General features: G+C 37.3%; 2 protein-coding genes and 1 long non-coding RNA gene across 4 annotated transcripts; 2 read left to right on the plus strand and 1 right to left on the minus strand.

The window, feature by feature from the left end:
- The first annotated feature begins 2,927 nt into the window (after positions 1-2,927).
- On the plus strand, positions 2,928-6,068 carry PEPKR2 (phosphoenolpyruvate carboxylase-related kinase 2). The gene is made up of 4 exons (XM_023680212.2): positions 2,928-3,258; positions 3,458-4,261; positions 4,814-5,110; positions 5,340-6,068. The coding sequence occupies exons 2-4, from the start codon at positions 3,508-3,510 to the stop codon at positions 5,705-5,707; spliced, it is 1,419 nt and encodes a 472-aa protein (XP_023535980.2). The 5' UTR covers positions 2,928-3,258; positions 3,458-3,507; the 3' UTR covers positions 5,708-6,068.
- Positions 6,069-6,603: 535 nt separating this feature from the next.
- Positions 6,604-10,007, minus strand: LOC111796734 (bet1-like protein At1g29060). The gene is made up of 4 exons (XM_023679477.2): positions 9,795-10,007; positions 9,478-9,601; positions 7,878-7,934; positions 6,604-7,030 (listed from the first exon to the last, which is right to left on the minus strand). The coding sequence occupies exons 1-4, from the start codon at positions 9,860-9,862 to the stop codon at positions 6,869-6,871; spliced, it is 411 nt and encodes a 136-aa protein (XP_023535245.2). The 5' UTR covers positions 9,863-10,007; the 3' UTR covers positions 6,604-6,868.
- Positions 10,008-10,238: 231 nt separating this feature from the next.
- On the plus strand, positions 10,239-13,428 carry LOC111797489 (uncharacterized). Of its 2 annotated transcripts, XR_015421341.1 has the most exons (5): positions 10,239-10,546; positions 11,171-11,444; positions 12,121-12,211; positions 12,532-12,627; positions 13,165-13,428. It is a non-coding gene; the product is annotated as an uncharacterized LOC111797489 (long non-coding RNA). The 2 variants fall into 2 exon arrangements; XR_015421340.1 differs by lacking the exon at positions 12,121-12,211.
- The last annotated feature ends 3,262 nt before the right edge of the window (positions 13,429-16,690 follow it).

Below are 16,690 nucleotides of genomic sequence, written 5' to 3' on the forward strand. Positions count from 1 at the left end.
TTATACATATACATACATACATATATATATATATATATAATTTGTTCTAATCAATAATGATCATAACTGCATCAATGCTGATTAAAGACCAGTGTAAACAAATAAGAATTGCAATGGTCCTTGACTCACATATGCTTCCTTCCATGCATAAGAATGGAACTAGATTAAAATCCTCAGTATTGTGCCACGAGAAACGGCTATATGAATGCAGTATACATAATATATGGTAAACAGCATTTTGGTATAGTAAATATAATAATCTCGAATTACTCAGATATTGTACTCATTACTACACACTGCTATGTGTTTGGAATGTTATCGTGTGTTTTCCATACCTTGAATAGTTATCTATCAATGCGGTCATGAAACAATCCAAGTCCACAGCTAGCATATATTGTTCGTTTTGGCTCATTACATATTGCCGTCGGTCTCACGGTTTTAAAACATCTCTATTAGGGAGAAGTTTCCCCTTATAAGAAATATTTTGTTCCCCTCTCCAACCGAGGTGGGATCTAATAGGTCATGTCTCCTGCAATAAAGACACGTTAAAAAAAAATACCGATACTTTGATCTTCATCGTTGATTCTAGAGAATTTCAAACTGTAAGGCATGGAAACCTTTTGTTTGTATGTCCAGCTTACTTTCTATAGTTCGCTATATATCATCCACCAACTTCTTGACTATTCGTCATAATATCTCCAAAATTCCAATACATCATACATGTAAGCTTTATCTATAATAATAAAAACATAATTACACATAATTATACCAGCTGTCCCTGTGAAAAGGTAAGCAATCCCATCCAAAGAGCCAAACCTGAGCGAATATAACGAATATTATACCAGCTGTCCCTGTGAAAACTCCCCAATCCTTTCTTAAGTCTACTTTTCTCTTTTTGAATACTTGGAAATTCACTGTCCATTTCCGATAAAAACATAATTACAAATCAACGCATTGAAACTAGCAATTCATCCACCATTACGATTCGAGCGAAACAGAGAAAAGAACCAGAACACAAGAACAAGAATGAGATTGCGACAGAGATAAAGGAATACCTGCGAAAAAGAGAGTAAGAGCAGCGAAGTTGGATCCGTGTCGAACCGCTGCGATCCTTTGCCATTCGGTGCCGTAGCTGTCGCCGGTAGTAATCAAGGTAGCTGGAGCTGTAGTGAAATTTTACATAGAAACGCAACTCTCTGAGAGAGCAATACGAATCTTTCATCGGAGAAATCGATAACGACCTTTTCCAGAATGAGAATGCGAAGGTGAGAGAGATGAAAGGAAGGCCACGAGGAGCGAAAGAGGAAGAAAGCGATTCCAGATATTGGTCTGAACGATGTGAAGAGCGGGCGAAAGCGCGCGCGCGCGCAAGAGAGAGAGAGAGATTGTCGAGCCGTTTTGATCGCGCAAAAGTTTTAAAAACTTAATTATCTTTTAATCTTGTAAATTCTAATTTACTCCAAATTCTATCTCTAACAAATTTAATTTTCTAATTTAAATTTAATCTCAAAATGATTATAAGAATATTTTTCTAATATTGGTTTTTTTTTTTTTTTTTTTAAATACTCATATTTATTTTAAACATTTCAAAATTGTCATTGAAGTAAAATTTTGGTAAGAACGATGAATGAAAAATCACGTATTTAAATATGGCAACTTAATGGGTGTTACAGTCGCATTCTTGATGGCAGCAGAGTTGCGATTGTGCGGCACTTACTTTCCAACAATAAGTGAGCTAAGTCAATTCGTTTTTACGTCGCCTACAGCCAAGCGACGTATGCTCGAGCCTCTGGCCTCGGTTTAAGAAAATGAGGGTAGGGAGAGATTTTCGAAAGAGAGATTTTGAAAGAGACGTTATATGTGCAAACAAAAGAGCAACAACGGCTCACAGTATATAACTATTGGTAGGGAAAAGTTGACAACTAGTTATATCCCCTATAGTACATTTTGAGGCATTTTAGCTCTCGCAGCCCTAGACATAATTTTTCTGTCATACTTCCTCAAAATACAAAAGTAAACTACTAGAACATGATAAGACATAAAGGGTTTGGCTTGTCATGGGCATGCAGCCATAGGCAACATGTCCTGGACGAGCATGACCGTTACAATGAGCACACGTTATTTTTTGTTACTATTTTGAACTATTTTTTTTTCAAAATTTACGTAATCGAACCACTGCCTCTAAGTCCTTAACATGCACATAGTAAGAACTTTTATCTACTCATTTCATGTTCTATTTCACTATCGAGGCTCTTTTCACCCCGTTCTCTTACCGTACTATTCACCATCAGTCGCCTAGGAGTATTCAGCTTGATAAGACGCTCCTTGTTGCTTCACACGGGTCGTTAAAATTGCTCGTTTGATTTTTTTATTTAAAAAAAAAAAAACATTATGATTATAAAATAAGCTTTTCAATGGTCTCTTCCATCCCAAGCATACAATAAACCACAGGCATTTACTCATTGGTTGCCTTTTCCATTTTTATATTTATTTATTAATTAATTATTATTATTATTATTATTATTATTTTCCATTTCCAAATTTCACAATTTGGGCTTCTAAAGCCCTGTTTGGCAAACGTCTCGGCATAGCCATAATAAAACGTACGCAAAAAGACATCCCCACGTGACGCACGCGTGCCGCAGCTTCTTTCAGTATAAACAGAACCATCGAATCCATCACACAGTCCTCCGATCACAGCCGATACCATACACGTGAAAATATCACAACCGTCGGATTATTATCTGACACGTGTACGCCTATTAGACCCGACGCTACATTGAGCGTAATTTGTTTGCACTGCAGAGTATTATTTATCTGCTCCGGTTTCCGGGTCGGGCTCGGCAATGAGGAGCAAAACCGGTAGCTTTTTGGTGATGTGCAGTGGAGTATGGAGTGGACACGTTGGTTGGACGTAAAGTTTTGGAGACCAAAAACCCCTAAACATTTCGATTTTGGTTTTGATTTTGATTTTGATTTTGATTTTTATCTTCTTTTTCTTTTTTTTCGCTCTCTCTCTCTTGGTGCGATATTTTGGCCGTTTCCATATATTTTTCTATCATCTTTTATAAATCGGGGATTGCTAGATTTTCTCTGAAAGAAAATGTGATTGGAGATCGTTAGGGTTTCGGATTCTTTGTTCTCAGTTGTCTATTTGTGTGACGGATCGATCTTTGTTTCAATGGTGGCGTTTTGTTTTCGCTCCTCGGAACCGGCGATTTGATATGCGAGTGGTGAAGGTTTTCTGGCGCTTTGAAGGTGCAGTTTCATCCTTTGGTTAATTTTTTGTTTTCTTTTGAAGTTTATGGAATTTGTTGGACCTTACGGCTAATTGATTCTGATATCGTTCGTTTGATATCTGTAATATTAGGTAGGAGATACGAAATCATTGATCTGTTTGCATTTGATTTAGCATTTTTTTTGAAATATTTGTTGAGGTTCTGTAAATTTCTAGCAGTTTTCAGTCGTTCGAATTCGCGCGTAAGAGCTGCTGATTAAATTGGATTGATGAGGAAGAAACGGAAAGGAAGCGAGACTGATGGACCGTTGAATTTACGAGATAATGTAACAGAATCTCATGATTCGCGATCTTCTAAACTGAAGGCTCATTACTCGTTAGAAGATTACACGAGGTTGAATAAACGATGCAAGGAAGATGTGGGCATTGAACCAGTTCCTTCATGCAAGAGTAGGTTTGCCGGCATAGCTACAGCTCCACCCAGTGGGAGTTCTTCCCTGATTCTTCCTGGTAGAGGTTTGAAGAGGAAGATCGGGTGCATCGACGTGGCTACTCAAATTGGGCGTAAACATAACATCGAAAATGATTATGTTTCAGGCGAGACGATCGGACATGGAAAATTTGGTTCAGTTTGGCTGTGTAAATGTAAGGTTAGTGGAGCTGAATATGCTTGCAAGACCTTAAAGAAAGCAGAGGAGACTGTTCATAGGGAAGTGGAGATAATGCAGCACTTATCTGGCTACCCAGGCGTTGTGACGTTGCTAGCAGTGTACGAGGAGTCCGAATGTTTTCACCTGGTTATGGAATTGTGCCGTGGAGGTCGTCTGGTCGATCAGATGGTCAGTGAAGGTCGATATTCGGAGCATCGAGCAGCTAATATACTCAAGGAAGTGATGCTGGTTATAAAGTATTGTCATGATATGGGGGTTGTACATAGAGACATAAAGCCTGAAAATATTCTTCTCACAACATCTGGAAAGATAAAGCTTGCAGATTTTGGCCTGGCCACTAGGATTTCATGTGGTATGCATTCTTTAATCTGTATTCACGAGTTCGTGTTTGTATGCTTCTCTTTAGGTATTAGTTGTATGATCTTCTTCGCGGTCTTCGTTTGACAATATGACTAATGACATGATGAAGTTTTTTCTTGGTAAGATGTGGGAAAAAGGCGAACCTTCTTGGGTTTAGTTAGAAACTATGTAGGCGTGGAGTTCGGTAAACTTTAACGTCTTCATTCGGTAAACATACCTCACTCTGCTGGTCCTTAGCCTTAACAGCAGCCACATTTGTGTTCGTAGCTACAATAGTTTTACCTTAGACAGAGCGAGAGGATGCTTATAAAGAGATAGAGAATGCTTTGAGAGAGTTGGGGGCGGGGCGGTGCGGGGCGGGGCTTATGTGTCACAGGGCTAAGATTGAGGTCCTAACAACATGCTTGTAAAGAGATCAGTATGTTTATATAGATTGTTCATGTTAGTATGAGCGGTGTGCGAATGTTGATGTTCTATCTGCTTTTTCGATTTAAGTTTCGAACGTCTGCCTACTTATGTTAAGTCATTTGATTGCTTAATGCAGGTCAGAGTTTAATTGGTTTGGCTGGAAGCCCAGCTTATGTAGCCCCTGAAGTGTTGTCAGGAAAGTACTCCGAGAAGGTGGATATTTGGAGTGCTGGTGTGCTCCTCCATGCTCTTTTGGTTGGCGCTCTTCCTTTCCAAGGCGACTCGTTAGAATCAGTTTTCGAAGCAATAAAGAACTCTAAGCTCGACTTCCACTCGGGGATGTGGGAGTCTATATCTAAACCTGCCCGCGATCTCATTGGGAGAATGCTGACAAGAGATATTTCATCTAGGATAACAGCAGAAGAAGTCTTAAGTAAGTTTATTTTGCCACTTGATTTCATTCCCGGATGCACGTAATCAATAGCTAGCACGAACTCAACTGTCGTAAAATATGTACTCTCGACCTCTCTTGATCTCCAAGAGGGGTCGGGGTTTCCCCACATATTGTTGAACTTTGCTTAGAATACAGATTGATGCCAATCCTTATTTCTTATTGTAATCTAGTCTGGATTGTGATGGTGATGGTGATGGTGATGTTTCAGGGCATCCATGGATATTGTTTTACACCGAGCGCACGCTCAAGACTCTACCGATCAAACTAAAACTGAAGAATCAAGAATCTTGCCAACAGTCTCCCATTTCAGCCAAAACTAAGTCTGACAGAAACAGGATTGACAGTGCAGCTAATTCGACCTCCCTTAACGAAGTCTCTGACCTTTCCTCATCTGAAAGTTGCAACGCCAATGGCGAAGATGACGACGATTGCTTTCTGGTGGATGCCCTTGCTACAGCTATTTCACACGTGAGAATATCCGAGCCAAAGAGAAGTAGGCTGTGTGTTCCTACAGGCCCTATCGAGCAGCACAGCTCCTCTAACATGAAAGCTAACAATCTTTGTAAAGCGTTTTGATATCCTGCTGACAGGCCAGCGACATCGTCGATAACGTTCTCCGTCCTCCGTCCTCCTGTTCCTTTTTTTTTTCCTAAGCTGGGGGAACTACTAGTTACAGGTAACACAACCCGGATGAATTCCTCCAAGTAGATGATAAGAAGGTGATTTTCCAGGCTGACATCAAAGCAAATCAATCCATGATGAGATGATTGTGATTAATATGCACAGTCTGTGTTAGTCACTGCCTGAGCTGCATTAAATCTGATTAGTAGTGTGTGGTTTTGTGCTTTTTAAGTCTAATAATTGTCTTAACATGAACTGACAAAATTTGATGTACATATTCTGTAAATACAGCAGTAATGAAGAGTGCATTTTGATATCTCAGGTCACCTTGGCTGCCACTGCCACACCAAATCTAAACTAGTTCTTCAAAATTTAAGATTTATATTTATTTAATTTGTTTAATTTTAGATATAAATTTTTATTTTAGATATAAATTTAATAACGATATTATTCAATTATTAATTAAGAAGATCAAACAATTTTGATGTTTTTTTTAACTGTTTAATAGATCTCTAAAATAAAATTTGTTCAATTTTAGATATAAATTTAATACTGATATTATTCAATTATTAATTAAGAAGATTAAACAATTTCAATTTCATATTTTTTTAAAATAAAAAAGGCACACTACTTAAGAAATCTATTTTTTTTAATCAAATCTAAAGATGGATGAATCTATTGAGAATCTTTCGATTTTGATATCTAAAAAAGAATCGATTTCATTCAACGGTTAATTCAAAAAACTATGCTTAGCCTCTCTGCTCATGAAACGGCTCTGCTGCAATAGATGGCAGAGGGTCCGTAGTACCCATATCAGTTAAAAGGTCCAGTTTCTCCTAAAAGTCACAATAGAAATTAGAAATAACCTTGGGAATAAATGAATTAACGAATAATACTATAGTTATGAGGCACAATACAAATCTTTATAGCGTATAAAAGTATACTAAAAAAGTTCCTATAAGAGAAAATCAAAAGCCTATTTTCACTGTCCCATATTCTAAGCTGAGGGGGAGACAGCGATAATATATTCAACATCATTCCTGTTTCTTTTCCCTTTTTTGCCGGCCAGCAAACTGGTTTTTCATTCATAATGAGGAAGAAAATGAGGAAAAACATTCATTTTCTGGATATTTTCATCCACATATACACTATAAAGAAACAGATCAATGCAAATATGACGACCTGGACGACGTGATTTGATCCGTTCTGTATGATTTTTTTGTTCAATCTTCTTACATTGTCCTTCACCCCTGCTTGAGCTTTGATCAATGTCATTTGCTGCAACAAGACCGAAAACAGATGATCGGATATGTTAGAACTAAAAAAATATTGGCGATTGCACACGTTTGGAACTGATACAAGTTGATATGAGACTGATTTTCTTTAGTTAGTTTCTTTTAATCTGATAGAGCTCTATGCATTTTGGACTGAAGTTATCAAGGGAACCGTTGATTTGTTTCGTTCTTTTTGTTCTCTATTTTGCTCCACTCTATCTTTTGGCAAGAGGTAGTGTAACGGCCCAAGTTCATTGCTAGCAACTTGTATCAGATATGAGACTAGTGGTGGGCTTGGGACGTTACAAATGGTATCAGAGCCAGACACCGGGCGATGTGCCAGTGAGGAAGCTGAGCCTTGAAGGGGTGTGGACAACGAGATAGTGTGCCAGTAAGGACGTTGAGCCTCGAAGGAGGGTGGATTGTGAGATCCCACACCGGATGAGGAAAAGAAGGAAACATTCTTTATAAGGGTATGAAAACCTCTCCCTAGCAGACACGTTTTAAAAACCTTGATGGGAAGCCCGAAAGGGAAGGTCCAGAGAAGACATTATCTACTACTATCAACCTGTATAATTTTACTCCATTCCCTACCATCATTCGAAGAGGAATCAATTAATTGGAATAATTAACACTCCGATCCTTGTACCAATATAATTTTAATAAATGCAATATTTAAATTTTTAATTCTCATTCTATCCATCATTTTCCATTTTCTCAAGTAATCAGGACCTAAAGAGTTTTCTCAGAAGTAAGAACGTCAGTAAGTAAAAACCAAGAATTAAATCAACATACAAAAAACAAATGGAAATATGACAACTATGAATAGCATTAAGAAAAAAATTGCATACCAATTGATCAAGAAAATCATGCTGGAACTTTGCTTCTGTCCCAATGTCATGAGCAATCTGCACCAGGACAATTACACCAGGTACCAAAAAGTAAAGATCAAAAGCCGAATATGGAATTAATTAAACGAACTGGCATATATATCTGTACAGGATCTCAACAAGATTAAGATTATGATAAAACTGTGAGACTTTTGGACCAGAAAACATTACACAATCTGTTCTTTTTTACTCAATAAGAAACAAGATGAGCTTTCGTCGATAATATGAGACAGAAGGGGCTGCTCAACATTGACCACCATACAATTAGGCATGTACCAGCTCAAACCAAACCCACTAGAACGCTTAGCTAAACGTTTAGAAACAAATCTTTCTACAAATAATAATAAGGTTGTTGTAAGAAGAAAATTGGACAGTCAAGCAAAGATGCCCCTCATTTTCGAGATTTTGATGGCATACAACTGGTATGTTGGCAAACCAATTTCCTAGACCAACTGTTGTAGAAACCAAATCTCCACTCAAGGAACAAACCATCAGGCTGCTAATGGACAACTCAACTCAGATGCTGAAGAAGAAGAAAAAGAACAGGAAAAAAGAAAATTGCATTTAGAGGCAACTTGTAGAGAGAAATGATACGAGCCAAGAACAGCGGAGAAAGACGTCCAAGGAACAACTCCAACTTAGCAAAAAGAAGATGGACAATAAAAATCAAAAGTTGTTGGAGGTGGGGGGAAGGTGAGAACTGCATTACAGCCACTGACAGAAAACAGAATGACCATGGATGAATTCGAGAAGAGATTTAGAAGTCTTTTAATGGTAGTTGATAGAGGATTGTGCACGGTTCAAACTGTGGTTTGCCTCGTGTTTTTGTGTCTTGAATTTGCAGGGGTTTTATTTTCCAAACTCATTTTTGAGAAGGAAAACAAGGTAAGCAATTAGTTTGTCTGATTTTTGTTCATAATTTAATAATGAATGCTATGCAGTTTGTGTTTCAGTAGGATTCTTCAGACAATTATAATTTATATTGATATGCTTGTTACATTATTATTACACATTTCTTTCATTGCCTACTATACGTTTTGAATGGTGATGAGCCAATAGACAAGAACAGCAACTACAAAGACTCGTAAATATGGATTCAACGTGTACCAGTCGAATGTAATGTATCATATATTCCGTTCTTCTAAGAAGGGAGAGAAACTCACAAATTTCACAGAAAGAAAACAATGTCTGTGACCACCATGATAATGAAATCGAACACTAAGCACATAGCATGCAGCTATACCACGTGAGATGTATTGATACAGAACGTACAGCTCGTAAATTCCATTAAGAAAGGAACCACGAGCAATGCAAATTCCAAGAGTGCCATTACAAGTAGATCAACCTCGAACATAGCTAAATTCAAATAATTATAGGAGCACCGCAAGAAATCTGAAGATTTCTGTTCAGATTTCTGTCGAGTACTTTATTTCTAGTTATTCGATGAAGATACCAGCACCGAGTGCTTTCAATAAAGGCTTAGCTGGGTGTTCTAGTTTGCAATTCAATAAACCTAAGTGCAAAGCTGTACCATAGATTAACGTAAAATCATAATACTCACATTTCTAAGCCTTTTAACTTGGCTGTGAAGACCTACGATCTCGTCGTCCAAGTCCCCTTGCATCGGATCGATCTGAAGTTGAATTTCATCGGAAGCCACCGCCGTTCTTGTGCTAAGCCCCTCCCTGAATACCTCAAAACGAAGGACGATTGAAATTAAGCGACATGAATTGAGTAATCATCATTCTTAACACCGGTAAACATAGAAACAATTTGAGAAATTCCTCAAGACAAGTGACAGAAAACTCGCAGTTCTTGCAATACCTCTAATTTCTGTAAATATACTGGAAGTTAGCATGATAAGAACGATGACAATACCTGGAGCGATAAGGAGCAGCGTTGCCATTGTAGAAGGAACTACCGCCACGAAACGAACTGGACGCCATTAGATACAGAATGAAAAGCTAATCAGAAATGGAACAATCTGATCGGAAACAGACGAATTGCGAGGATCAGTTTCAGAGTCTTCGGTTCGGAAGGTGAGAGCACAGAGCAAATCGGGACTTTCCGACTCCCGTTTATCAGAGGCGCGTTGGCGGGGCGTAAAGGGCGGGTGAATGCCGGTTCGGTTCTCCAATATGAAATAAACCGGGTTTCGAGAATTTGAGACCGGTATGTCCTTAACTTTGTATAGACCGGTATATTCTTTTATTATAATTAAAATTTACAATAAGTATAAAATTACGAGAATTTAAGACTAAAATAGAATTATAATTTATTTTAAGGCGACATTTTATTAAAATTAATTAGAGGGAATATTAATCTTCCTTTTCGAGTTCTTTGTCACTTGGTATAAATTCAGCATGCAATCGAGGCGCGAAAGCCCAGGCGTCGGCCCCTGCGATCACGATTGGCGCCAGTCCAGTAGCAGCAGCCTCTCCCCCATCTCCGAGCGATGCGAAGCGGGCTGAGCCTTCAAATCTTTCTATAGGAATGCGTCCAGTTCTTCGTAAAATCCAGTCAGCGACACGCTTGTTTTTCATCCACTCGTTCTCTCTCAAATCGAACTCAACGCCCATGATTTCTCGACCTTTTTGCTTCTCCAGTTCCCTCTCTTCAAGCTCCCACACGTTAGTTCTCTTTCTCTCTCTAGATTGATACATTTTTGAGCTGTTGTCTGTTTTTTCCGCCTTTTTTTGCTAATGGTTTGTGTAGTAAATTCTGCTGTTAGAGTGTTTCTCGGCCGGATTTGAGCTCTGCAATGTTGTACACTGTCGTAAAGATGAATTCTGATTTAGTTTATAACTATTTTGATTAATATTCTTATTTATTTGGGTTATCTCTCATTTAGTTCATAACTATTTTGAATTAGTATTGCTACGTCTATAATAAAGGCTTGTCTAGCATTCATTTGAGGTGTGGAGTGGTGTGGAGTCACGTGAAGTCATTGTTATTTTGTATTTGCCTAGAGCCAATTGTGAGTAACTTTGTAAGAGAGATTTTGTAGCGTGAGAGTGTGAGAGATACACTTGTGAACACCTTGGTTACAGTGATTGGCTACCCCCAGTGGATGTAGGATAATTTCTTCTATTCGAACCACGTAAATCTTTGTGTCACTTTGTTTAATTTCTGTTTGTGGGTGTGTGAGTGCGATCGATCTTGATTCCACTTTCGCTAACAACAATTGGGTATAAAAGCATATTTGGTTATGGCATTTTGCACAACCAGTGATATGAGAGTATTTTTTGTTGTAGCTTTTTAGGCCCAACAAATTGCATTTTGGTTGTAGCTTTGAGTACAACAAGTGGCATTCACTACCACAATTGAGTATCAAAACATTTTTGGTATTCTGTTGCAACAATTGGATATCAGAACTTAGAAGTTACACGCAATTTGTTGGTTTTGCTCGGTGTCTCGTATTGAAGCTATGCAGAATCCGGAGGTGATTTCGTATCTGACACAGCAGGAAGCCGCTGAGGTTGATGAGATTCTCATGGGTCCTCTCGGGTTCAGGTTGACCAATTGATGGTCAGTGTTGCTATTGTTGCTTTATTTCTCGAAGTTCTTTTGCTGGTTTTAAATTTTTTTGGTTCTCTACTTGGGTTTAAAATTGGTTTTTATTCAATATTGAAAAGTTGAATTGTTTAAATTTGTATCGTGTGAGATCTCATACTAGTTAGAGAGGGGAACGAAGCATTCCTTATAAATTTAGGATTGGACTTCCACTTGTTTTCTTCAATCATATGGAGTTGCCCCAAAGGAGTGGCATGTTGGTCAGGGTTGAGGCTGGTGGGGTTATAGCTCAACCGTTAGTGCCAGAGTTGAGGTGCATGAGATGAGATCTTATGGAGTCTTCTCCCACCAGGTCATTGTGTGCTTGAGTGAGGCTGGTATGATAGGAGAGGGGAGGATGGGATTCCGAGTGAAAAGTTTCGTTCCCACCTCATTAACACAAAGGGTGAGATAGGCCTCCAAATAGGAATAGAATATTAGAGGGTCAACGGAGCGACGGAGCATAACTTAATTGGTTAAGACATTATACCACCGAGCCTCTAAATTCCATATCAATCTAAGATTATTATTTCTAGTCCTAATTAAAAGTCTCCTGTTTTGACACCAAAAAGAAATGAAGAAATATTATTTTTAGAAGGGATTGATTTTAGAAGAAATAACTCCTCTCTTATTGTTGCATCGTTGTTTGCAGGTATACAAATTGTGAAAGTCGTAAAGCACATAATCTAGCTGAAAATCCACGTGATTCGCTTCTTATCTTCTGGGAAGGTTTCAATAGGCAGGTGAAATAACAGCTTTCACCAAGTCCACTATTAGCGGATAATGTCTTCTTTGGACTTTCCTTTTCAGGCTTCCTCTCAAAGTTTTAAAATGCGTCTGCTAGGGAGAGATTTCTACACTCTTATAAAGAATGCTTCGTTCCTCTCTCCAACTAATGTGGAGAGCCAAGTTTTGAATGGTGTGCCAACGGGAACGCTGGACCCCCAAAGGGTGGATTGTGAGATCGAACGTTTGGATTTTTAAAACTATAAATAGTCATTTTAATAATTGAATAAGGAAGATGTTACAATACAATTTGAAACCTCATTTTTGTGTTTTGCAGAAGTTTGATTCCAAAGCCAAAATACTGGGGAGGATAGAGGCTTAAACCAGAGCTTTTTGAGTTTAGGCAGGGGCAGCCATCTGGGTTGCATGACAGGTTATTTTCACCTCTCTATGGGCAAGTGGTTTACTAATTCTCTAGTTGTGGTGCATGTCATTGGCCAATAGATGTGTTATAGCCTTGCAAGCTTTGTGTTAAAATTCTTGGTCTAAGTGAGTGGATTAAGTTGGTTCTTTGATTGGCTATTAATTAGATTTATAGGGGTGTGGAAACCTCTACCTAGCAGATATATTTTAAGACCGTGAGGTTGACAGTAATACGTAACGAGCCAAAACAAACAATATGTGCTAGTGGTGGGTTTGAGCCGTTACAAATGGTATCAAAGCTAGACATCGGGCAGTGTGCCAGTGAGAACGTTGGACCTCTAAGGGAGGTGGATTATGAGATCCCATATCGGTTGGAGAGGGGAACAAAACATTTCTTGTAGGGGTGTGGAAACCTCTCCCTAGTAGATGCATTTTAAGAACCGTGGGGCTAACAACGATACATAATGGACTAATCTTTTTATAGTGTTTTAAGTTTTAAAATTTGTGGTCTTTTAGTAACGACTCTGACCAATACGTGTTCGTACAGGTTGCAATATTCCCCTTGCGAGACGGACGGAAAAAAAAGTATGGAAAGTAGAACGATTAGCTCCCTGATTGACTCCTCCATCATTCACGTACCTTCTTTTCTCTTTAGCCCCTTTTTTGTTTGACGTCAAAGTTGCTGTCTAATATTTGACTGTTGCATAATTTACTGAACTATTGCAAGTTTTACAGCTTCCATAAAACTATATGACATGTTCATGGAATTTCTGCCTATTTTAAAACAAAATAATAAATATGGACTTTTGGACAGGAGAGGAACGAAACATTTCTTATAAAGATGTGGAAACCTCTCCTTAGTAGACACGTTTTAAGACCGTGAGGCTTATGTCGATATGTAACAAGTCAAAGTGGATAATATCTACTAGCGGTGGGCTTGAGCCGTTACACAAATGCATATGGACTAGGCAGAGGTGCATAACTCCACCCTAAACAACCTTTTATTTCTTGCATATTGATGGAATACTCCTTGCATTACGCTCATGACTATTTTGTCCACCTCGAGGTCAGCTTCGAGAGACCTCGTAGATTTTTAATGATTCTTTCTACATAAGGGTTGGAGACAAGGTGTGAACTCTAGCCTTTGAAGGATTTGTATCTATTTAGTCTCTGAACTTTTATTAGACAACTTCAAAAGTTAAAAGACTGTGTAGACACAAACTTCAATGTCCGAACCAACTTTTATCTCTTTTTCCTTACGGGATGAATGTAATGAGTGCAATAAGAGTTGGATGTGGACACATTTGCTTAGCAAGATAATGCCATTGATGAATGTAAGGCTTTAGTCCATTTTGCTTTTTGAAAGTGTTTGGAATATTAGAGAATGGTCGTAGCTCATTGATAGGATTTCATTGAATAGGGAAAAGCCTTGGGCATCAAAAAGGCGTATGGGTATCATTTCATATTGTCTGCTTTGACCCGTTACGTATTGTCATTAGCCGTTGTTACATATTGTCATCAGCTTCATGACACTCTAAAACATGTCTACTAGGGAGAGATTTTCACACTATTATAAGAAATGTTTCGTTCTCTCTCCAACCAACGTGGAATCTTATAACCCACTCTTTTTGGAGGCCAGTGTTCTCAATAGCACACCCACACCGCTCGATGCTTGACTTTGATACCATTTGTAACAGCTCAATTCTACCACTTGCAGAAATTATCCTCTTTGGTTCATTATGTATAACAGTCAACCTCACGGTTTAAAACGCATCTAATAGGAAGAGGTTTCACACTCTTATAAAGAATATTTCATTTTTCTCTCTAACAAATGCAAAACCTCATATTAAATACCGAATCTAGATTCAAATTCTAGACATAAAACGTTACCGTCCTAATCCAATTCCATAAAATTATGCCTCTCATTTTCTCTCTCTACACTTGACTTCATATTCACTCACAATGTTACTTTTTTAAGCTTGCTTTGACCTACTTGAACCTAAATTTGACTTTTTTTATAATAAAAAATGTTGATATTTGTTTTAAAGGTAAAATTGACTGAGCCACTTTCTTCACCCTCTTCAAAATGGGCATAGCTTTTATTATTACCCATCACTCTCAAGAAATTATGATATAAAATAAATAAATAAATTTAAATAATTTTTTTTATAATGGATTTTGGGCCAATTTTATTTAATATTCCACAAGTGGGAATTGTTGGGTCAATTTGAAGGAAGTGGTTGGAGCTTTTGCAACAGAGATTCATTTATTCCAATTATGCGTAGTTGAATGATTTCAACGCCACTCACTCAACATCTCTTTCACAACCCTTTCAACCTTCTAATATAAACCATTAATTAATGGAGCTTTACCTAATTCCCTCTCCTTTTTTATGCCCCTATTCAAAAAAAAAAAAAAAAAAAAAAAAAAACGTCCCAAATCACCGATTACGAACGAAGAAATAAACGTACCCTTATTGGTTGGTTTAGTGATCTGATTAAAGAATCTAATTTGTTCATAAGGTTACGAGAGTTCAAACCGTGGTGATTATATTACTTTCTTCGTATGATAGTTCAACCTCACCGCTAGCAGATATTATCCGTTTGGCCTGTTACGTATCCACTCCCTTGTGGGCCAGCGTCCTTGCTGGCACACCGCCCGATGTCTGACTTTGATACTATTTGTAACAGTCAAGCCCACTGCTAGCTGATATTGTTCGCCCGTTACATATCGCAGTTAGCCTCACGATTTTAAAATACGTGTGTTAGGGAGAAATTTTCACACTTTTATAAGGAATGCTTTGTCCACCCCCTTGGGAGTCCAGTGTCCTTGCTTGCACATCGCCTCATGTCTGACTCTAATACTGTTTATAACAACCCAAGTCTATCGCTAGTAGATATGTCCGCTTTGACCCGTTACGTATCACTGTCAATCTCACGGTTTCAAAACACGTCTGCTAAGAAGAGGTTTTCATAATCTTATATAGAATGTTTCATTCCCCTCTCAAACTGATGTGAGATCTCATACAATAGTAACAAGATTTATGACTTAATTTGAAAATAGAAGCAACGTAATTATTAATTTTTTAGGCGTTTATTATATATTTTTCTTAATTTAAAATGGTTGGAGAAAATAAAAAACATAGGAAATTCAAAAGGGATTTGGATTTTTGGGGCATTATATTATTTGTCTAAGCTTTTAGGGAAGAGACTCCTTACCAATGAGAGTGGAATTTTATGTTTTCTTTACAAAATAATATAATTTTTTCCTTTTTTTTTTTTTTTTTTTTAGTAAATTAAATATTTCTTAAAGGAAATATTTTCCATTATGGCCCATAATTTGACCATTGAAGAGACATTGATAAGATTATTTGATTTATTCTATTTACATTGCTTTATAATTGGGATAAGATGAGGCTTTGTACTTTGAAGTTACATTTGATTTTGACTAAATATATATCTAAAATTTAGGATAAGTTAAATTAGTCAACATTTTACCATTTTCTTTATTGAACGTTAAAAAAACGTTAAATATTTCATATATGATAGAAAAAATATATATATATTAAACCGGTTATTTCGAACATAACTAAATGAATAAAGTAAAATTTATTATTCTAAAAGTCTCTAGTTTAATTATTATTTTAAAAACATATTGAATTAGGGTTAAAATAATTAAAATCTTAGTCTCTAGATTTTGGAAGTTTAGTCTATTTGGACCTTGAATATTTATGTAAACGCCTTATGTCAGAGATTTGAAATCTAAATTCGACACCTAATGACCCGACATTCCCTTACGACATGGTCATGTTAACTACTTCTCGTTTATTAATAGTGAAAACTATCCCAAAAATCAACACAAGTCCTTACGACATACTTTGTCACCCTTTACTTATTTAAAAGAAGAAAAAAAAACAAAAAATTCTTAACATTAATTTATGAACAAAAGCGGTCGATCGACGTCTCATAAATTAACTATTTTGGAAGTTCATGAAAATATGAGGGTATTTTTTTTAATTTTTAAAATAGTTTAAAGGTATTTTTAAAAGAATTTATAAGCATTCTCTAATTTTT

Source organism: Cucurbita pepo, chromosome 6 (genome assembly GCF_057944985.1).
Source record: "Cucurbita pepo subsp. pepo isolate OVF chromosome 6, ASM5794498v1, whole genome shotgun sequence".
Taxonomy (NCBI): domain Eukaryota; kingdom Viridiplantae; phylum Streptophyta; class Magnoliopsida; order Cucurbitales; family Cucurbitaceae; genus Cucurbita; species Cucurbita pepo.

Excerpts from the sequence above, each read along its gene's own strand:
- PEPKR2 (XM_023680212.2), top strand. The coding sequence starts at position 3,508 with ATGAGGAAGAAACGGAAAGGAAGCGAGACTGATGGACCGTTGAATTTA. Across the intron at positions 4,262-4,813 it reads GGCCACTAGGATTTCATGTG|GTCAGAGTTTAATTGGTTTG; the intron begins GTATGCATTCTT and ends TGCTTAATGCAG. Across the intron at positions 5,111-5,339 it reads AACAGCAGAAGAAGTCTTAA|GGCATCCATGGATATTGTTT; the intron begins GTAAGTTTATTT and ends GTGATGTTTCAG.
- LOC111796734 (XM_023679477.2), bottom strand. The coding sequence starts at position 9,862 with ATGGCGTCCAGTTCGTTTCGTGGCGGTAGTTCCTTCTACAATGGCAAC. Across the intron at positions 9,602-9,794 it reads GCTGCTCCTTATCGCTCCAG|GGAGGGGCTTAGCACAAGAA; the intron begins GTATTGTCATCG and ends TGAGGTATTCAG. Across the intron at positions 7,935-9,477 it reads AAGTTAAAAGGCTTAGAAAT|ATTGCTCATGACATTGGGAC; the intron begins GTGAGTATTATG and ends GTCCTGGTGCAG.